Source organism: Triturus cristatus, chromosome 1_1 (assembly GCF_964204655.1).
Source record: "Triturus cristatus chromosome 1_1, aTriCri1.1, whole genome shotgun sequence".
Taxonomy (NCBI): domain Eukaryota; kingdom Metazoa; phylum Chordata; class Amphibia; order Caudata; family Salamandridae; genus Triturus; species Triturus cristatus.
The window spans coordinates 182,206,420-182,229,996 of NC_140579.1; the positions used below are offsets into that span (position 1 = coordinate 182,206,420).

At 48.5% G+C, this 23,577-nt stretch overlaps 1 protein-coding gene across 1 annotated transcript in view; it reads left to right on the forward strand.

Moving 5' to 3' along the window:
- The window catches only part of IPO4 (importin 4), a 3,494,625-nt gene that overhangs the window by 3,053,326 nt on the left and 417,722 nt on the right, over window positions 1-23,577 (forward strand). The window contains exon 25 of the mRNA XM_085624107.1: window positions 2,719-2,844. Within this exon, the coding sequence (XP_085480233.1) occupies window positions 2,719-2,844 (126 nt within the window). The remainder of the gene's footprint in view (window positions 1-2,718; window positions 2,845-23,577) is intronic.

Sequence of the window (23,577 nt, forward strand, 5' to 3'; positions counted from 1 at the left end):
ATTCCATCCACCCCACACCCGGGTCCATTTCTTGGGGCATCCTCTATATTGATCTTTTTTGACACACTGTTTCCAGAGCCAATTTCGATAGTGGCTCCGCTTTCTGGCACAGAAAGTTTAACAGAAGAAACTGATGTCCGTGTGCCGGAGGGAACTTGTATGGCTTCACTGAAGTCACAACCTGAGTAGGCGTCATCACAGCGTGCAGAGGTACTGTTGAAAATATTCCGGATCCAGTCTGATGCCTAGGGAGTATTCAAAAGTTAAGGAATCTGTGACTAGACTGGGTCTCAAGCCAATAATACGTTACTGAAGGTAAGTAACTTGTTCATCAGTACCAGTGAACAAAAAGTGGGGGTGACCATGTCGAAAAGAGGCACTTAGCTACACAACCCCCACACGAAAAAGGATGAGACTAATCTTACCCAAGAGTGTCTTCATTGTCTAAGTGGAAGAACCTGGGAAGGTCATCTGTATTGGCATGGTCAGTCCCGGGTCTGTTTTCCACTGTGAAGTCCATTCCCTGTAGGAAGATGGACCACCTCAATAGTTTGGTGTTTTCACCTTTCAATTCCATGAACCACCTAAGAGGCCTGTGGTCAGTTTGAATAAGGAAGTGAGTATCAAACAGGTATGGTCTCACCTTCTTCAGGGACCAGACCACAGCAAAGGCTTCCCTCTCTATGACACTCAAAGGTTGTTCTCTGGGGAGTAAACGCCTGCTAATAACAGAAGGCGGTTCCTGGCCATCATCATTGGTTTGGGTTAGGGCTGTCCCTATCCCATGCTCAGAGGCAGCAGTCTGCCAAATGAACTGCTTTGTAGGATCTTTTATTATAGGTGCTGAGCACATTGCTTCTTTCAGGGTGTCAAAAGCCTTTTGACAGCTCACTGTCCAGTTTGCTTTCTTAGGTTGTTTCTTGGAGGTCAGTTGTGTGAGGGGTGCCACAATGGCACCAAACCGCTTCACAAACCTCCTGTAGTACCCATTCAAGCTAAGCAGTGGCCTGACTGGGGTCTGTGTTGTTGGAGCCTCCCAGTCCAGAATAGTCTGGATCTTGGGCTGTAAGAGCTGAACTTGGCCTCCACCTACAATGTGGCACAAGTATACAACTGTTCCCTGTCCTTTCCGGTACTTGCTGGCATTGATAGTGAGACCTGCCTTCTGCAGAGACTCTGGTACCTTTCCATGGTGGAGCTGGTGATCCTGCCAAGTGGAGCTAAAGGCAGCAATATCATCTAGATAAGTTGCACTAAAAGACTCCAGCCCAGTCAGGACTTTGTTCACCATCCTCTGGAAGGTTGCAGGGGCATTCTTTAGACCAATTGGCATTACAGTAAACTGGTGATGCCCATCTAAGGTCGAGAATGCTGATTTTTCTTTTGCTCTTTATCTTTGACTTTGCACCCTCCTCCGAGTACGTGCATTTTGAAGCTTGCTATTTTATTCTACCGTTTATGAATGTTCGAGACAATCCCATTAGAGAAAATAAGTTTATACTAGTTTTCTGTCCTAGATTTTCTCTCTGAATCCATAAACCACAACCACCGCCTCCTTGGCTCTTGAAAAGTAGTTTATCGATGATACTTATACTGTATTTCCTTTAAAGCTAACTGCCTCACTGACCATGCACAACGAGAAGGCTGACTGCATTACAATTCCTTAGGTGTGCAATGTCATGTTATAAATATGTGTGCTTAGCCTACAGTAGGCTACATTTTCCCTCTACTGGGGGTTTAAAAAAGTGTTTAGTTCTGTGTTATTTTCAGCCACCAAATTCACCATACTGTTAATTTGGCTAATTGGAATTGTTTTTTACAACCACAAAAATTTTTAGAAAATGATGCCTCTTATAGACATGCTTATTTTTACCTTAAAATTATTTAGAAAATATAGTTTCCACGAATCCTACGCATATGTGATGTAGTACTGTTTATGGATTAGTCGAGAATACCTATGAGAGTGCACTCAGATTACAGGTATGTAACCTTTCCTTCTTTAATATAAATCCCACAGAAAGAAGAGCACCCACCTCTGTATTGGGGAGAGGCACAAACATTATAGTGAGGGTTACTAAAGAGGTGGTTTTGCCAATGTTAACAAATCCTGTGGCAAAATGTGTGTGTTGGGGTGAGGGTGCAGGCATATATGGCAGTGTCGTGTAGGTGTGAGGGGAGAGTGATCCAAACAACCACTATAAACAGTTTTAAAACTTATCCCTGATGTGTTCTGTGGGTATGACCCAGCCACGCCTAAGAAGTCACTATCAAGGGCTACGATGTAGACTTCATTGCTGGTGTCATGCCAGAAAGGTAAGGAGGTTGTTGTGCTTTAACAAGTTCTCCTGTGATATAATGATGGCTCTCCTTGCTGAGGCATCTATCATTATAATATTTAGTGGGAACTTCGGTATCATGGATTCCCCTGAGTAAGGTCACATATATCTCATCCTTTTGGGCGTCTTAAGTACAGTCGTAGGTGAAGGTCAGCAGTTAAACAGAATGCCATTTCTTTTCCCGAGTTTTGGGCTCCTCATGAAGGATCAAAGTTATACCTTAGCATTTGCTTCCCACTAAGGATTACAGCTGGGCAGCAAAAGGGATTCCTCAGCTCCCAACTCCTACACATGCATCCATTTTGGTTTATGGTTAAATCTCAGCAGTGCCTAGTCCTTTACCTAAGATTGTAGCCGTGATTGACTCTCTTGTCTTTTGTAGGCAGAATTTGATGCCATGCTGGTGGAGTACGCAGGCGAGGGCATCCCCTTGGTGGGAGCCGCAGTCGGCGGAGAGGCTTTTGCTCCTTTCTTCGCAGGATTTCTTCCTCTCCTACTCAGTAAGACAGTAAGTGAAGCTTTATGATCTGCCAGCACTAGACCATGATTTTGCATCCATCTCCTCTGTTCCTCTTTCTTGCCTTCTTCCATACTACCTCTCCTTTCCCTCTCACTTAACCCACTAATCTCTGCTGCAGTGGCTCAACCATGCCTTTTTCACCTATACTTTTTCCCGACTTGTTTTTCCCCTCTTTCTGTCTATCTGTCTCTCTTAGATCACTAGTTCTTTTGAACTGTGTATCATGGGATATTCTCCAATAATCATAAAATAGTGTCACAATATGTATGATCTCGGAACAATATTTTCAAAAAGAAGTGAAAAACATTTTACACATTGTCTAGCTAAGTTCAATACTTTCTTCCTTTGATCAAATAACTGCAATTAGAATTAAAACCTAGCTTGTATAAATAGCTTGGGCGAACGACCATTCTTAATTAAATTCTTTGAATGAGATTAAATAGTCTGATTAGTGATGAGTTAACTGTGACAGTCCCACAAAGCACTGTATTGGCAGTCAACTAATTTTTCCTCACTGCAGCAAATCGCTTTTCACTTTAAAAACTCAGGTTTTGAATCTATGCTTCACATCACTCACAATATTTTATCATCTTTCAAGTGTTAAACCCTTTCTTTCAAGTAAAGCAGCATTGTCACTTTTTTTTCTCATCCAGGAATTCCTCCATACCTGAAAGGAAATATATTTTAAAAAGAAACTTAACATGTTTGTCTAATTGAAACTTGCACTGCAGAAATGTGTTGTGGACTGCCTCCAGCTACTGTGACATCACTAAGGTTCTGGTATCAACCTTGCTCTGTTTCAATTGGGAGAAATTCCGGACTGCTGAGATGCCATTCTGGCATGGTACTTGGCTGAAACATGTTGTGGATCTGGTGGTCCTCAAACTCTGGGATCACATTGGTATTTCCCGCCTCCCAACCCCCCCAGGGATATCAGAAGAAGGATTGCTTCCTTTGCCTTGGTAATTTGACATGCTGCTGAGGTCCTGGACTCACAACTGCCTTCTGTTGAAGTTAAAGCAAACATCTTTTCAGAACTCTTTCTACCTGTGCTTGCCTCTTCCAAGCCCTTAATTCTGTTTAGCAAAGCCCTAACTGACAATCTTATGTGCACATGGTTATGCCTTGCTTTTGCCTACCAGTGAACAGGTAGCTGGCCAGACGCCAGAGCCTGGCAATCCTGATTTTCTTACACAGCATCCTACTCCTGAGAGTTTGGTGATCAAAGCTTTTAAATGTAATGTAAATCTGAATTTCTTCCTCATGACTGCCCCCAGTCAGAGAGTCGAAAAGGATTGGGACATTCCGAAAATGAATGCTTTGATGGATGCTTCTAACCAGACTACTCACCTGGATACCTCCAGGTGGCAGCCTGTATCCGAAGATTTTTCTCAGCAGTTCTCTCACACAATGGTATCTGGTGTCATGCAGCTCCGGATCAAGTTAATGTGGCTCCAGAAGTGACATTGGGGCACAGATATAACCACCACCTTTGCGTGTCAACCTCAATTCCTTTCTATCTGTGCCTTCTTACTTGCATATTTACCTCGCTCATTTAATCTGTCACTTGACAGGACATCATTTTTCAGACATTTAAAAAACTTTTCCAGTGTGCAAGAGACTTGTCTCCGCATAAAATGACAGGTTTTTAACCCACCAAGTATTGCAACAAACAGATGTTAATGACAGATCCTCACTTTCTCTGGTGTCTGGGCTCCTTGCATGACACAGTCATGCAGCAGCGGTACTCCGATGAATCTGTTGGCCATCCAGAACTGAGAGGCCAAGCTCTTTTACCGAGCACCATGAGAAGAGTTGGAAGGTCAGGTCCCGATCAAAATTAAGAATGTGGACACTTCTCCTTCTCGCGGCTGTTCCCAAGAGAGGTGATCATCATACTCAGGTAAATTTAAGAAAAAGAAGCTCAAGAAGTCCAAACATGGCACCATTTCTTCCCACCACTTTCACCAGGAAAAGTAACGCAGGTGTGTGTGAATAAACCATTTAGGAAATGGGTAAAAAGTGGACCTTTGATAACCAAAAGCGTGTGACCAGAAAAAGATAGTGTCAATAATAGAATTTGTATTATTTTTAGAAACCAATTGTTGGTAAGAAATATTTTTAAATATTTTTATCTTTTCAAGTAATAAGAAAAGAGGACCAAAGTACAAAATGATTGTTGCTAATACTATTCACACATGCTTGTCCATTCATACATGGCCTAATTTTACAGCATATTAATGCATGTCAAAACAGGATATTGTAATTATAGACACAAATTTACGCAAAAAAGAATTAGGACAAAATATTCAATGCATATAATATTTTGGAAAACCAAACAATGTGGTCATGGCTAACGTAATTCGTGTATCTACGCGCGTTTTGGCGGTACGCTTTCATCAGGTAGACATGTTGGTCAAATAAAATCTAAGAGAACAACATAAATGTAAGAAATAATTCTCATCACATATTGAGGGTCCTACTAACGTTTTCTGCTATAATATAGTATAAGTCAGAAACATCTGTTTAAAATAAAGGGGAGGGTTTCATTAAAATTTCACAGGAAGCAAAAATGCTATATTATAGTAGAGTTTATTGAGAAAGTTAAGTATAAAACGTGATAGAAAAGAACCAATTCCAAAATGTAACTAATAGAGATCCATTTAAAAACCAATTACCGCAAGATGTGTGAAGATAAGAAAGAGAAGACCAACCACTACAAAAGAAAAGAAGACCTGTGTATATACAAGATTGTGCCTTCGTCGTGAGCTAGAGCTAAGAGCGTCAGTAGTTATAAACTGACAGAATATCTGATGAATACAAAAAAATATTCATAATCTGATAAATTGCCTTAGTGGATGTAATATATCATCTAGCAATGAAGCTTTGGTTGAAACTAATAGTGAAGCAAGGTATAGGAAGAATACCTATAAGGGTAATAACGAGAAACAGAGTGTGTGTGTGTGTATATATATATATATATATATATATATATATATATATGTATATATCCTACTGGTGGTTGCCAGTAGGTAGTTATAGTTAGGACCTATTTTCCATAGGAAATCCGCAACATTCTATTCCCAATAAGTCTGGCGCCGGTTGACGAATCCTCGCGAAATTTTGGCCAGGCCCGCTCCGCTCCTACCCTGAAAGTTTTGTGGTGATTCGTCAAGCGGGGGCCGAGAAAAAAGGGGGGTCCCAAAACGCGTTTTCCCCATGCAATTTCCCATAGGATCTGTTGTCGCAGCTACAGCCCGAACCGCTGAACGGAATGACACCAAATTTGCCAAAGAGGTAGTCCTCAGTTCAGACTCGTGCATTTTGCATAAATGGTGTGAATCCGTTCAGTAGTTCCTGAGAAAATTAGAGTTAAAAGTACATATCCGCGGACCGAGCGCGCACCCTCCCGATCGCGCGCTGAATGCTAATTGGCTGTCGAGTGTCTCTCTACATTCGAAACCAGGAACTGTTGGCGGCCATTTTCTGCCTCGGTAGAAGCGAGGCTGAAGAAGCAAGGGGAATAAGTGTGTAAAACATATAAAGGGGGCAGAGTGGAAATACTCTGACCCTCTAGAGGTGCTTAGGGGGTCCCAGAAGGACCCCCTGGGGCCCCCTTTTTTTAAAAAAACGGCGAAATGCGCGCACAGTGCGCGCATCCTATCGCGTTGGGTAAGCGGATCCACGGAATTTTTTTTCAAAAAGACAAGAAATCATTGGTTGTATGACTACTTTGTACACTGAAAGGTAGGGTGTATATTTCTGTTTTTTAAAGGTATGATTCTTATTGGTTAACAAAAACAGATTGTAAGGAACATTATATATGATTAGCTGATATGTTGAAAAGTGAAGCACACTTCCTCTCTTGTGTAGGAACATTGTGTGCTGAACTTCTGACCTGTGTGCTTAGTGCAGTGTTCCATGACCTGTTTCTATGGTAACAGGCAGAAGGCAGATTGGGGGAAGGGTTGAAATGTCTTTCAGTTGGAAAGGGTTGAAATGTTTAACCAATAGAATATGTGTTTGCTTTTGAGTTTGTGTGAATGATTGTGATTTGATGTTTACATGTATATGTGTGGAAAATGAAAGGGAAACTTTTCCATTCTTTATTTTTGCTGAGAGGTGCACAGTGCAGAGATTCTGTAAAAGAAAATATGGTGAGTGACTGATATACTTAATCTACAAAAGAACTTGAAAGATGAGTTATTTAATTGTGAGGGGATGTATGTAGACTATTTTGATTTTAATCAGACTAATGTATTTCTCCTGCTAAAGTGTAGGGAGTACTTTTTTTCTCTACAATCTTATTGACAGTGTGTGTGCATGTAGAAACCATTCTGTGATAAGCATTTGTGTTTTTCATGTGTTTGCAGACAGATAACTGTGCTGTTTTTATTTGTTGGTAGAATTAGAAACCAGTTATTGTTTATGAATTTGTGAAATGAGTTATGTTATGTTTCTATACTGAAATGTAGTACTACTTCTAGATGAAGAAATGTGTTTTGGTATAGTGCAAGGGATAGTGTTGTTTGTCTAGAATCACACAGTGAGTCTGTGTGCATTTGGGAACCACTGTGAGAGAAGCATTTGGTAACATTGTGTATTTGCTGACAGATAACTGTTTTAACCTGTCATGTTGTGAAGTTTTAATAGCATTAGAAGACAGTTATGGCTTATGATTTGATTAAATGAGTCAGGCTTTGACAGAAAAGTGCAGTCCTGAAATATGTAGATTGTGTGCAGTCCCTTACCACTTGCACTGTAGTGAATGAGTTTTGGTAAACTCCTAGGGATAGTGGTGCTTGTCTAGAATCACAGTGTGAGTTAGTGTGTATTTGGGATCAATGTGAGAGAAGCATTTGGTGACAAATGTATTTGCTGACAGATAACTTTTTTAAAACCTGTTATGTTGTGAAGTTTTAGTAGCATTAGAATCCAGTCTTTGCTTATGCGTTGATTAAATGAGTCATGCTTTGACACTGATGTGCTGTCCTTAAATATGTAGATTGTGTTCAGTACCATTAACTTTTCTAGACTAGTGAATTAATTTTGGTAAACTCCTAGGATAGTGTTGATTGTCTAAAATCACACTGTGAGTCTGTGTGCATTTGGGTAAGGATTGTGAGAGAAGCATTTGGTAACATTGTGTATTTGCTGACAGATAACTGTTTTAAAACCGGTCATTTTGTCAAGTTTTAGTAGCATTAGAAGCCAGTCTTTGCTTATGCTTTGATTAAATGAGTCAGGCTTTGACACAAAAGTGCAGTCCTGGAATATGAAGATTGTGTGCAGTTCCCTTACCACTTCCACAGTAGTGAATGATTTTTGGTAAACTCCTAGGTATAGTGGTTGCTGTCTAGAATCACACTGTGAGTCTGTGTGCATTTGGGAACCACTGTGAGAGAAGCATTTGGTAACATTGTGTATTTTTTAGCAGATAACTCTTTTAAAACTTGTCATGTTGTCAAGTTTTAGTAGCATTAGAAGCTAGTCTTTGCTTATGCATTGATAAAATGAGTCAAGGTTTGACACTAAGGTGCAGTACCATGTACTATTCTGTTCACTGTGGCAGAACTGAAAATGTAAAAGTTTTACCTAAGCACTGTCCTAGAAGTAGTCTGATTATTTAGTCAGTTTCTAAGTACCAAATAGATTACTTCAAATGTCTATGCAGTATGCATGTAGTGTTGTAACATACTATACACTTGTCTTTTACACCTTAAATTCCCTAGTCAGTATCCATACACTTCCAGGAAACACCCTGTCACTCCCTTTGCAGTCCTCTAGAGACCCATTCAACAGCATGTACTAATCCATTCACTGTGCCAAAACCCAAACACTTATAAATTCACCAAGACACTCTCTTTCCAGTACTCTAATGATTCAGTCACTGCCTAAGTATTCATGCACTGAGCCAGGTCTTAGCACATGGACTTCTTCAAACCCCTATCCACTATGCATGCAGTCCTCTAACCACCTACACTCTTGTCTTTCACACCTTCAATTCCCCAGTCAGTAGCCATTCACTTCCAGCAAACACTCTGTCACTCCCGTTGCACTCCTCTAGTGACCCATTCAGCATCATGTACTAATCCATTCACTGCGCCAAACCCTAATAAATTCACCCAGGCACTCTCCTTGCAGTACTCTAATCATTCAGTCAGTACCCAAGTACTCATCCAGTGACCCAGCCCTTAGTATCTGGACTGCTTCGAACCCCTATCCACTATGCATGCAGTCCTCTAACCACCTACACAATTGTCTTTCACACCTTCAATTCCCTAGTCAGTATCCATACACTTCCAGGAAACACCCTGTCACTCCCTTTGCAGTCTTCTAGTGACCCATTTAGCATCATGTACTAATCCATTCACTGTGCGAAAACTCAAACACTTATAAATTCACCATTTGCAGTACTCTAATCATTCAGTCAGTGCCTAAGTATTCATGCACTGAGCCAGGCCTTAGCACATGGACTGCTTGAAACCCCTATGCACTGTGCATGCAGTCTTCTAACCACCTAGACACTTGTCTTTCACACTTTCAATTTCCTAGTCAGTATCCATACAGTCCAGCAAACATCTTGTCACTGCCTTTGCACTCCTCTAGTGACCCATTCAGTACCAAGTACTAATCCATTCCCTGTGTGAAAGCCTAGCACTTATAAATTCACCTAGGCACTCTCCTTGCTGTACTCTAATCATTCAGTCAGTACCCAAGTAGTCATGCAGTGAGCCAGGCCTTAGCACATGTACTGCTTTAAATGCCTATGCAGTATGGAGGCAGTCCTCTAATCACCTACACAGTTGTCTTTCACTCCTTCAATTCCCTAGTTAGTATTCATACTCTTCTAGCAAACACCCTGTCACTCACCCAGTGTGTCTCCTTATAGTACTGTAATCATTTAGTCAGTTAGCATGTAGAGTTTTAGTGAGGTAGGCTTTAGGGCATGATCTGCTTCAAAGTAGTATGCACTATGCATGTAGTGTTTTAACCATCGTCACACTTGTGGTTCAGGGACATAGTTTCTTAGTCAGTATTTATATAAAATGTGTTTGTACAGTAATGGAATAGTATAATTTTGAAAGTTATTAATATACATTTATTTGTGATTCTTTTTTACAAATACAGAACAGGAGTGTTTCTCATCTGTTTGCACTCTTCTCGTGCAAGATTGTTTGGATGAAGGGTTCTTAGGTGTTTCATCATACTTGCTGTGCCGCATGAGTATTTTTTGTTAGGATCCCCTCGTAACTGAACTCTTTTGAAAATCTTGTGCATGAGAAGGGTGGTTTTGGTCTTTGTTTGCCCCTCGAGAAAAGTAGAAAATTTCCACATCACTGAAGGAAAACGTTGTGGGCGTGGTGCATCCTCCAAAAATTCAACTTTAGATTTGGTGAATATTTTATAGCGACATCATTTACAGTTTTTGTAAGTTAAAGTTAAAAATAAAATTGTTAGCTGTGTGCATTTTATATTTCTGTGATTTGTATTTTGAGAATGGCATGTTGTTTTTTTTTAACAATCTTTGAGATTGTGTTTTTTTTGCCCGCTGTTAAGTGATGAGTACGATTGAAATCACTATTTTTAGTGAAATTTAATATATTCTGAGAACAGCAAAAATGGCAAAAAAATTACTTTGTGGAAATTATGCTGTGTTGTATAAAATGTATTATTACATGTTATAATTGTTTTTTCCTTTTCTTTCACAGATCCAAATTTTAAAATAAGCAATTTATATGAATTTATATTTGAATGAAAAACAGAAAAAAATCTATACCATTTTTTATTCCTATTACTGTGAAGGTAAGTTTAACTAAGTCTCAATATGCAGAATGAAGAGGCCTGCAAGAAGCTACAAAGTTGAAACACGTTTCTAAAAACACTCTGTTTATGTAGTTTGGAAATCTGACCATAATCAGATATCATATGACCTGCAAAAAAAGAGATTTGAGGGGTTCATAATATTTCACCTTTTTAGCTGTTGAAGGACCGCAATCATTTCAATCACTCTTCTTTGAACATCTTTGCAGACAAAACTCTGTGCTTACCTTCTATCATTCGCAAGGAAATTTTAAAACGGAAATATGTCACTTTTTGTAACATAGTTATTGTGCAAGATACTCTTTTATATTTACAAAGAGAGGAAAAGGCACTCTGTGCACTTTTTATACTCCATGTAAATATAACCTCATCATGCACACCACTTTGGTGCCGATCACGATCCTGTAAAAACCGGGTACGAACCGTCGGACGGAGCAAATTCTCCGTCCGACGCGTACCCGGTCGTCAAAATTTACAAACAAGGAATTACGATTCGCACGGAACACCATTTCCGTACGATTCGTAAAAAAGCCCGACCGAACAAAATAAACCTACCAATGCGATCCGGGAAAGGGCCGACCTGACGACGGGACGCTCGCAGCCTGCCATTCACGAACCAGGAATCACGATTCGCACCGACGTCATCCCGCACGGTGAATATTTTCCGGCTGCCAAAAACTGCCGGGAAATCAGGACGACGCGAACAAGGACCACCAGTACGCGACGGACAGACAGGACTCCGCGATCAAGGAGGACCAGTACGCGACGGACACACAGGACGACGCAAACAAGGAGGACCCGTACGCGACGGACAGACATGGACCCGAACCTACGTGTCATCCCGGCCCTCATAGCAGTCCACCTCCTCTACAGGTTCCGACGCAGACGCCGCAGAAGGTCAGAACAACTAAGGGAGGGGGGAAAGTGGGGGGGGTGGGGGTGGCAGGACCAGGGCAGGCCACAAAACCCCCACCAAAGTCACACACCACACATGCCCAGGACATACCTGACACCCATGCCCTGGTCACTACGAGGGGGTGGGGGCGTGTCCAGCTAAGCCAGCGACCGCCACAACGGAAGTCCGTCACCACGCGAACCGGCAACACAACCAGACCGGTACGTCCCGTACCCACGCCTCAAGAGCGTGGGTACGAGACGTACCACGCCCACACCCACGTCACCCCAACAATGGCGGGACGGATCGTACCCACGTGGCAAAGGCCTGGGTACAGCCCGCACAAGCATCACATAGCGTGGGGACGGAGATGTACGGACCCTACCCCCACCCCCCCTATGCATGGAACGTACACCCACCCCACCAGTGTAAGTACGACTCGTACCCTCACCCTCGTATGCATGGAGCGTACCCCCACCCCAACAGTGTAAGTACGACCCGTACCCTCACCCTCGTATGCATGGAGCGTACCCCCACCACAACAGTGTAAGTACGACCCGTACCCTCACCCTCGTATGCATGGAGCGTACCCCCACCCCAACAGTGTAAGTACGACCCGTACCCTCACCCGCGTATGCATGGAGCGTACCCCCAACCCAACCGTGTATGTACGTACCGTACCCCCACCCCAACAGTGTAAGTACGACCCGTACCCTCACCCTCGTATGCATGGAGCGTACCCCCACCCCAACAGTGTAAGTACGACCCGTACCCTCACCCTCGTATGCATGGAGCGTACCCCCACCCCAACAGTGTAAGTACGACCCGTACCCTCACCCGCGTATGCATGGAGCGTACCCCCACACCAACAGTGTAAGTACGACCCGTACCCTCACCCTCGTATGCATGGAGCGTACCCCCACCCCAACAGTGTAAGTACGACCCGTACCCTCACCCGCGTATGCATGGAGCGTACCCCCACCCCAACCGCGTATGTACGTACCGTACCCCCACCCCAACAGTGTAAGTACGACCCGTACCCTCACCTCGAATGCATGGAGCGTACCCCCACCCCAACAGTGTAAGTACGACCCGTACCCTCACCCGCGTATGCATGGAGCGTACCCCCACCCCAACAGTGTAAGTACGACCCGTACCCTCACCCTCGTATGCATGGAGCGTACCCCCACCCCAACAGTGTAAGTACGACCCGTACCCTCACCCGCGTATGCATGGAGCGTACCCCCACCCCAACCGCGTATGTACGTACCGTACCCCCACCCCAACAGTGTAAGTACGACCCGTACCCTCACCTCGAATGCATGGATCGTACCCCCACCCCAACAGTGTAAGTACGACCCGTACCCTCACCCGCGTATGCATGGAGCGTACCCTCACCCCAACAGTGTAAGTACGACCCGTACCCTCACCCTCGTATGCATGGAGCGTACCCCCACCCCAACAGTGTAAGTACGACCCGTACCCTCACCTCGAATGCATGGAGCGTACCCCCACCGTGTATGTTCCAAGCGTACATATCCAGAAATAGGAGGTGTGTGTGCAGAGTCCTCCCAGCAGTGCCCTGAGACAGGAGGGGTGGGTGTGGAGTCCTCCCAGCAGTGCCCTGAGACAGGAGGGGTGGGTGTGGAGTCCTCCCAGCAGTGCCCTGAGACAGAAGGGGTGTGTGCCTATCACTCCCAGCAGTGCCCTGAGACAGGAGGTGTGTGTGCAGAGTCCTCCCAGCAGTGGCCAGACGCAGGAGGGGTGTGTGCAGAGTCCTCCCAGCAGTGCCCAGAGACAGGAGGGGTGGGCGCCTATCACTCCCAGCAGTGCCCAGAGACAGGAGGTGTGCAACACATGTGTGTGAGGCTGGAAGTACCCACATGCATACTGCCTACAAGGGAACATGTCCCATGAACTCATGTCAACAGACTCCACACACAAGTACAGTGATCACCAAGGATGCCACGAATGTTGCAGGTGGAGACATGGCCCTGCATGCATGGCCAAAGTAGAAGGGCTCCGTCACACACACAGCTCATGTAGACACAGCTCTGCGCTAAACATTGGGAACACCCTGCAGGGAAGATATCAGGGTACACAGAGGAAGGAATACACCCTGGGACAATTGCACCATGCAGTAACTGCTTACATGAACAAAGAAAGTTAGCTAACACCTTGTGATGGCACACAGATCCCAGGGTCCCCCCAATGAGCAGCACACTACTACATATCCCACACACCCAACACATAAACACCACCCAAAACCATGTAGCAGCCCCACCAACACCAATACCAGCATAGCAGTAGTGTTATAATGAAAAGAAAATTAAGCTTTATTCAGCATGAGCACAATGTCCGTGGATCGCAGGCAGTTCAATATTCACAAAGCCCATAGGGCAGTCAATGAGTCTCAGCTGGATGGGGGACACAGTGGGATGCGTGTCCCCTACCTTGCCTGCACAGTTACATGCCATCGTCTTCCACAGGGGTGAGGGCATCATGGGGGGGGGGAAGCAACAGGCACCGCAGGGACATCAGGGCAAAGGGGAGGCGTTGTGGGTGCAGGGATGGAGGACTCCACCACAGGGGGTGGGGCAGGGCCAAAGGCGGAGGCCAGGATGGCACTACACACCTTTGCAAGGTCCTCCAGGGATTCCCCTGCACCCGAAGGATCCACAGGCCCCAAGGAGGGTGGGGGGTCAGAGGGATGGGTCGCAGCGCCACCGGGGGAGGGTGGAGACAGGGGGGGAGAATCAACCACCCTGACCGAGGACTTCCTTGACCGCTTGCGGGGTGGTGTCACTGTGGGGCTCAGGGACAGAGCGGCCATGAAGGAGTCGTTGGGGGAGATGTGGCCAGGAGAGCTGAGGGGAGGGGATTTGGAGGGAGTGGACTGGGTGGAATGCGGACTCCCACTATGGCTGCGTGTCACACGTTTGCCCCCCGACCCAGTGGGTGTGCCTACCTCACCCTGTGTGTGCGTGTCAGGAGGAGTGCGGTGGACCTTCCCTGCTGGTGTGGTGCCTGTGTCTGTTGATGTGGGTGCATGCCGACGTCTGGGTGTACGTGGGACAGGCATGGGAGTGGGAAGTGTGGATGGGGCAGGGGTAGGTGGGGGGAGGTCGCGCTGCAGGAGACCCACTGCTGCAGTCAGTGTGGAGTCTATGGACCTCAGCAAGTTGCGTTGGTCAGCCTGCGATGAATGAATGCCCTCCAAGTATGCCTCGATGTTGTTGAGGGTTTGCCCGTGGGCATGGAGGACATTAAGGATCGCAGCCTGACCAACCTGCAGTTGCCGCTGGATGTCCACAGACTCAGCATTGGCGGCAGCAGTGGAGACAGGGGCAGGGGGTGCGGTGCCTGGCATGAAGGAGACATGCGGTGACCGGGCACGCTGGGAAGGGACACGAGCAAGTGGGAGGCGGCTGATGGGAACTGAGGGGGCGGTGCGAGGTGTTGTTCCGCTGTCAGCTGCTGGTGCAGCCTCCGCCCACTCGGAGACATCCTCCTCGGACCTGTCAGCTTCGTATTCTGATGTGCCAGTCGACAGGTCCTCGGCCGCACTATCCTCCGCCTCTGTCCCACTCGATGTGCCAGCCCCGATGTCACGGCTGGCACTGGTGCTCGGTCCCTCCGCCTGGTCTGTGTCCATGTCTCCCTCTGTGTCCCCCGACGATGCTGTGGGCAGGGTGGAGAGACAGAAATTAATCAGACACCTGTACACATCTGTCACATGAGTCCAATCTACATAGGTAACATTGCATAGCCTGAAAAGGAAGATCCCTAACATCTACTAAACAAGGTACCGATGTAGGGCATGAAACACACAGTTGGTTGAGCCACCATGCCACTGAAATACCATGGAGAGCATGAGACAATAGCTAAAGACAGGAAACGGAGTCTGACATAGCACCCAGGCCCTGGGGACAATCCAGCACTGCATCTGCACCACACAGCGTTGGCGAAAATACCGATGACCAGGGACCATATCCATGAACTTGAGACACATGCTGCATAGGTAATGCTGAAAACATGCACAACATGACTCGGTCACTGCACCTTGCGTGTGTGTCCAGACAAACATCACACACTGCCCAGACCCAGCAAGTAAAAATCTGGATTTGACATATAGGCTTTGCCCGCCCCAACCACCCCCTACACGAGGCAAATAGTTGAGACACAGGTGGCACCAACATCTCATAGTCTGGGTGATAAACACAGGGGCAGGCAAAATGCAAGATTGGACGCCAAACAGCCAAGGTGCGCCTGTACAAATAATGAGGTACCAGTGCCCATCCTCAGATGAGTATAACAAGACACACAGGCACTAGCAACTGTGAGTATGAAGAAGGACATTCAGGTCAGGCTGCACAGTGGACACCTGTACAAAATAGCACGTCTATATACATGGTGCCAGGGGACAATGGCACAGAGCACAACCTACGCTGTAGACACTGAGAGTGTCCACGTTTATGATGACACATACAACACCGATGAAAAGGTGCCCCAGGGGACAGTAGTGGCCACGCAACTCCATGCTCCTGAATGGTAATGACTGCAACACACGCCACCATCCCTGCACTATGCGTATCGCACACTCATGCACATCATGTCACAGGCCACTACATAGGACATGCGCGCTGTAAGGCATGACACATGAGAGACCAACTCCCATGTCTGGAGTCAGCATCAGTGCCAACTGACATGGAACCCACATGCAGTGAACTTGACAGGGACAGCCAAGGTCCCAAAACCTGTTACACACCACCCCCACACATGATGCTACAGGCATAGTTCTCGTGGACAAAGCGCCAGCCTACATTACCTTGTGAAGGAGTGACTACACACAGACCAGGGAACACATTGCAAGGAGGGGAAGGGTGGCAGGGGCGCAGCGCTATACTGGGGCAAAATGGATCTGCACAGCACCTTTAAACCCTGGCAGTGAATTCATGCTACTGTGCCCTTACAAATGCCGGTGACACACAACAAACACACATGTACCTACCCCCTTCCGGCTGCTGCTTCGCCTGTAAGCGCCTATCCAAGTCTGGAAAGACCACCGGCAGCACACGCCTGTGGAGGTGGCTCAGACGGCTGCGGCCGCGGTTCTTGTGGCTCTCAGGTGAGTCCCCCAGCAGGACCCGTGCAATCCTCCGCGTCCAGCACCGGATATCCTGCCAGCGTTTCCTCACCTGGGACAGGCTCCGCCTCCGACCATCCACACCCCTCACGGCACTGACGGCGGTCAGTCAGATCTGCTCCTTGGCAGTGGCGCCTACCTGTGAGGAAGAACAAGTGATACCACATCAATACCCCAGCCACATGTCACAGAGAGACATTTGATACCAAATTAGCTGGGAACAACAAGGCATGTCATGCAGCCAACGCATTGCACCTTTGTCATAGGGACATGATCCTCTGGTGAGGGAAAAAGCAGTACGTGCCATAGTGGGTACACAGGTGGAATGATGGCAATGTCACAATCAATGATCAAGGCTCACACTGTGCATCACACCCACCCCTCCTGTCTCAGGGCACTGCTGGGAGCACACTGTACCCACCCCTCCTGTCTCAGGGCACTGCTGGGAGCACTCTGTACCCACCCCTCCTGTCTCAGGGCACTGCTGTTAGTGATAGGCACACACCCCTCCTGTCTCAGGGCACTGCTGGGAGACATCAGGCATCCCCCCCCCCCTGGGACCCCCCCAACAGTACATGGCATGTGTGTCACACCAGGACACAATGCCAGAAGTCACAGTCACAACATAGGGACAGTCTGTGCCAGTGGCCTATGCACTCACCTGATACCCTGGTTGCCCATACAGCATGGGGTACTGTGGGAGGATCACATCCAGCAATGCCATGTTCTCCTCCAGGGTGAATGGCTGTGACCTCTCCACAGCCCTTGACATGGTTCCAGGGAATCAGTAGCAGCAGCTGGGTCGACGAATTCAAAGATGTGCAGGCAAGAACTCCCTCATGGGACCTGGCTGCCTTATATGTGCCTTTCTGCCCTGTCTCATGCACAGGAGTACAGAGTGATTGGTCACTCACATTTGCATCCTATGTTTCCACCAATCCCTTCAAACCTAGCAGTCTGTGTGTACTCTATCGGTTTCATTCTCCTGCATGATGTCAGCTCCACAAACACATTGCAACAAAGTATTTTTATTCCAACTGACTTCTGCTGTTCACCTTCCAGAAGAAATTCGAATTTTGAACTTGGTCTCCATGACAACCAGCATGCATGTAGGCCTTAATACTTGTCCCTCATGTGTCCCCTATGTAATTTTGAGCTCCACACACAGGTACGGTGCGTTCCGGGGCCCTAGGGCACCCCAAATGCATTGCAACGCCCCGTACACGCGTGACTACGTTCACTATCAGTATGGGTGGCCTCGCGTATGTGTACTCGTAGTGGTACGGGCCGTACACACGCCTGTACGCTCCCTATCACTACGAGTACGCATACGCGAGCCCACCCATACTGATAGGGAGCGTACACACGCCTGTACGCTCCCTATCAGTATGGGTGGCCTCGCGTATGCGTACTCGTAGTGGTACGGGCCGTACACACGCCTGTACTCTCCCTATCAGTATGGGTGGCCTCGCGTATGCGTACTCGTAGTGGTACGGGCCGTACACATGCCTGTACGCTCGCCATCACGATGGGTACACATACGGCAGCACTCCCATAGTGATATGGGAACGTACACAGGCCCACTTTGCAGCAGTACAGCGGTATTCACACATCACAGTGGTGACAGGCGGCACACAGGTAGGGATAGGGCGGACATACTTGTCCATGGATGGACATACTTGTCCATTAATTGACATCGAGGCATCGTCTGTGCATCACTACATGTGTGGGGCACAGGTGTGAAAGGCCTGTGATGTGGAACATTACTCCTGAGTAGAGAAGGCACCAGATGTATGATGAGATGTCTACAGATGTACTGTGTGATGGTGCGATGTGTGCCAGGCATGCCCTTGACTCCTTTGACATGTGTGCATGTCGTACTGCGCACTTGGGGTGAGCGTCACTGGCATGGCACGGACACCAACACACGGAAGTGTCCCCTGATGCCCGGTACAGGGGTTATGACACCTGACTTGTCACTACCCACGGTGCACAATGTGACTATGTCATGTATGTGTGGGGGCTTCCCATCAGGTTGATGTTGGAGCACCCTCAAAAGCTGCAGCCGTTGCAGCAACCAACATGTGTCTGTGTGTAGATTGTCATTGCACACTGTTCCGCACACCATGCCACATGTGGTATCGGATGTGAGGTGCACATGTATGCATGGGACACGGAGTAGCGTGACAAGGACATGTCAGCATCCTCACAAGGTATGTGTGGTGAGTCATGACATGTGCACCTTCATGGCAAGGTGTGTGGGCTGGCCTAGTGTAATGTCATGTGACCTGTGGCTCCAGTGTTCCGCTACCAATCTCTGCAATCGGCATCCTACTGCTGCTGATGTGTGGGCGTATGTCACTCCTGTGTTGCGTCTGGCTGTTCACTTGCACTGGGACACAGCTATACCCATGGCGTGGCATGGGGAGGTTCTCAATCTCTGTGTGTAGCTGGGTCTTTGAAGGAGTGTCACCTTGCATCCATACGTGTCCTGGCCATGTAGCACATACCTGACTCCCTATGTAGCATGTGTGTATTGCCAGATTAACATGTGCTCAGTACACATGAGTTGTTGTCGTAGTGCACTCACTCTTCGTTGTCACTTCCAAATTACTGCAGAGCGCCGCCTCTTGCCCGAAGAATTCCAGACTTGGCTGCCATGCAGGAGAATGACAGCATCCGGCTCTACCGCTTCACCCAACCGTTGATTCTGGAGTTGACGGCGAGACTGGCACCACACCTGCAACCGCAGCACAGGTATCCCACGGCACTGACACCCCAGCTGAAGGTAATGGCTGCCCTACATTTTCTTGCCACGGGTACCTTTCAAAATACCATAGCTCATGTTGGTGGCATGTCCCAGAGCACGTTCAGTGGTGTACTGCATGATTTCTTAGAGGCCATGTTGATTCACCTGGATGACTTCATCAAGTTCCCAACCCCTGAACAGATGACTGAGGTCAAGCGTGGATTCTATGCCCTGGGAGGGATGCCCCATGTCATTGGGTCCATAGATGGGACACATGTAGCTTTGGTACCACCACACGCACGGGAGGTGGCGTACCGCAATCGGAAGCACTACCACTCCATCAATGCCCTTGTGGTGTGTCTGTCCAACATGGTGATTTCACATGTCTGTGCTCGTTTTCCAGGATCAGCACACGATGCCTACATCATGAGGCGTAGCGGGATGCCTGATATGATGATGTAGCTGCGCAACGAACGGGCATGTGTTGTTGGTGGGTACAGTCTGTCTGTCCTGTATTCAGTATAGCCTACCAGCACGACCGCTTCACCACTTCTAACGATGACCATGTGCTTTCCATGTAGGGGACGCTGGCTATCCCAACATGCCTTGGCTGCTCACACCTCTCCGCAACCCCATCACGCCGGCCCAGCTCCGCTACAACACCGCCCATGGCCGGACAAGGCGAGTGATAGAGAGGACGTTTGGCATGCTGAAGAGCCGATTCAGGTGCCTCCACAAGACCGGCGGCGCACTCCCATATGCCCCGGCGAAGGTCTGCAAGATCTTCATGGTCTGCTGCATGCTGCACAACATGGCAGTTGAAAGAGCAGTGCCACTCATCCTGAATCAACATGACGAGGACCATCCACCCGTGGAGGACGAAGGGCTTGGCAATGGGGCTAGTGATGTGGAGGATGTGGAGCCGCAAGAGGACATCTGGACTCGGCTCATACGCGACTTCTTTGCATAGTGGTGAGTACCAGTGTCTGAGTGTGCACGCATTGGTCCCCGTGTGGCATGCGTTGTGATGTGTGTCTCCACCTGCATGTATGGCACGTGAGTCAGAGGTGTGTGTGGGTGTGTCACTGGAGTGATGGTGCCAGTGATGGTTGTACTTCCTCAGTCATAATTGTGACCTAGCATGTTGTCATCCATACATGTGTCGAGTAAATGCACATGCAAGTGGCTGTGCTTTTTGTGGCTGACTTCTTGTGTGTCTCTCTTCCCCAGGTACCTGCGCATGCCGTCTGCTGGTTGCATTGTTGTGGCACTGCTATTCCTCATGGACATGACATCGTGGGCTGACTCAGCGTTACAGGCACGGACACGTTTGGAAGTCTCCATGGGGTAAGGGATGCATCTGGGGTGTATTGGGTGTGGCAGTTGTTCACGATGTGTGCACACTGCCCCTGTCGGTGTTTGGTTCCTCTGCAGCCATGTCGCATCCCCATGGGACACGACATGCAGCTGTGTACACCTGAATAGATGGTCTGCCTGGTTGACAGTCATCAGTGATGGGATAGGGGATTGTGATGATGGCATCAATGTGTGTGACACTGCCCTCGGACACATTCGGTTAGCATTGGCTTGACATGGTGTGGGACTTCGACATCCGCGGATCTATGGTGTATGGCAGGCTCTCCGTGTGCAGCTGTGGGTATTTAGCTGTTAGCCGACGCTTGTGTGCCAGTTCCATGGCGAACACGCATGTGTGCTGCTGAAGGGGGGTGCCAGTGTTGGACCCACATGTTACTCCACATGATGTGTTCATGTGTACTTCGAGTTGCCTCTGCAATCCCGAATACATGACTAATAAAGGTGTCCCTATGCCTCCAAGGTGCCTCTTCTCAGTCAATGCTGGTGTGTTGCAACGGTGCATCCTGCTTGTCTGGCATGGTATTCCCTGATTGTGGCTATGTGTCAATGTGTCGAGTGGCAAGATGCAAGCTGTGTGTGTGGGCTGAGACTGTGTATTGGGCATGATGTCCATGACTGTGTGGGTATTGTGACATGTGCCATCCCCATGCATCCAACGTTGGCCAGGCCCCCATTCTCTGCATCCACCGGACTCAAGCTTGCAGGACATGTTTCTGCCACCTGTCTACACATACCTGGGTGCCCCCCAGGACACTGGACTGGATCCCTGACCTCTGCGCATGACTGTTGCTGTACTCAATGTGTGTGTCAGCACGGTTGTTCGGTAACCCCCTCAGCTGGTTGGGCCCATCACGGGTGTGTATGGTGCTCCATGTCTGTCTTGCCTAATACACTGTGACCCATGTGTCCTGTGCCAGACTCAGGCCCCAGGGTGTGGGTGGTTGAAGACAAAAGATGACTCAGGCATGTTTTGACTTTACAAGACACATGTTAGGTAATAATGCTACCAGCAGGCATCTACTCTTCATAGTGTGATTTATTATTGGGGGGGGGGGGGGGGGGGGGGGGGACAACAAAGTGAGTGTCTTTCCGGGAATTTGGACCAGCAGGGCCATGTGGCAGAGAATGTCTCTTGATGCTGTGATGCTGTTGCTCCAGTGGGCCAGGTGCCAGGCCAGGTGTCCTGGGAGATGGTGATGTAGCGCCGACCCTCACGGTCCTTTCCGTGGACGACCCGGCCTCCTGCGGGGAACCTCAGCAGCAGGCCGTGACGACATCTGGGATGCTCCGTCGGATGTTTCCTCCTCCTCCTCCTCCTCCTGATCCCTCCCTGTGGGTGGTGATGTTCTCCGCCTTCTGGCACAGGGAGGGTCGGCCATGTTGTCGGCCATCCGACGGAGTGTAGCGTGAATCCCCTGGAATGCCGTCACTTGCTCAGCCTGTCTGTCCTCCATCCTCCGTTGGTGTACCAGTAGACAGGCATGTAGCTCCGCATGTTGCTGGGCCTGCTGGGTCTTTATCTCATCGAGGCTCCCCTTGATCTCATTGAGGGTGGACACAACCTGGGCCATGCCCGTGGTGTCCTGCCGGTATGAGTCCAGGATGTTACGGACATGGGAAAATACCGGATCCCCAGCCAACTGGTCAGGCTCGTGCCTCCGCCGTCCTCCACTCCCACCACCCCTGCCCACTTGCGCCTGGCCTGCCCTTGTGGGCACATCGGGTCTCCGGGACCCCTGAGGGGTGGCATTGGCGTTGTCGCCTGCCTCCTCCTGGGTGCCCGGGACACCGTGTCCCTCCTGGCCAGCCTGGCTGCATTGTGGTGTTGGGGCAGGGATCCTGGGTGTCTCCTGGGATGTGGCAGGAGTGGGGGTGGTGGTTGGCACAGTTGTACCTGATGCAGGTGCTGCAGGCGGTTGGACACCAGAGGGGCCAGGTCGGTCGGGGTCGTCCACAGAGTGGTGAGAGTGGTCGCTGCCGGTGGGATCGGGCTCCTGCAGATCCGGGTCCTGTGAGTGTTCCCCCCCAGTGTTGAGCGGTGCACCACGACGTTGACCTGTGTGTGAGAGAGACAATGTTAATTTTGGTCCATGCAACATCCATGTTTCATCATTTCCAAAGTTGGCACATTTCCTCTTGGAATTAGGATCTGTCTTGCATTCCACTCACAGTGCACTTGTGCATGGGTGTGTCCCTTGGGCACCACTTTGGCCCCTTTAACTATGTGTGGCACAGTCTTACTTGCTGCGTCAAGTGTGACTGCAGTCAGCAGTGGAGTGGGCAGGTGTTGCGAGCCATGCATTGGTGCCTTCCGTGTAGCACTGTACATGTGCACATGGAGTTGTTCCACACACTTATGTGATGCAGGTAGCTGTCATTGTGCTCGTGCACAGGTTGTGACATGGCCCTGTGTTTTGCCATGGAGAAGAGGGGGGGTTCTGGCACGGGCCACCCTTGGCTACATGCACGCAGTCTACCTGCTGACGAGCAGACATTCCCACACACCACACGGCTGATTTGCTCTCCCTGTGTCTCCCTCCCTCTCTGTCCCCCTCTCCCTCCCTCTCTGTCACCCTCTCCCTCCCTCTGTGTGTCAGCCTCCTCCCTCTGTCCGTCTCCCTGTGTCTCCCTCCCTCTCTGTCCCCCTCTCCCTCCCTCTCTGTCCCCCTCTCCCTCCCTCTCTGTCACCCTCTCCCTCCCTCTGTGTGTCAGCCTCCTCCCTCTGTCCGT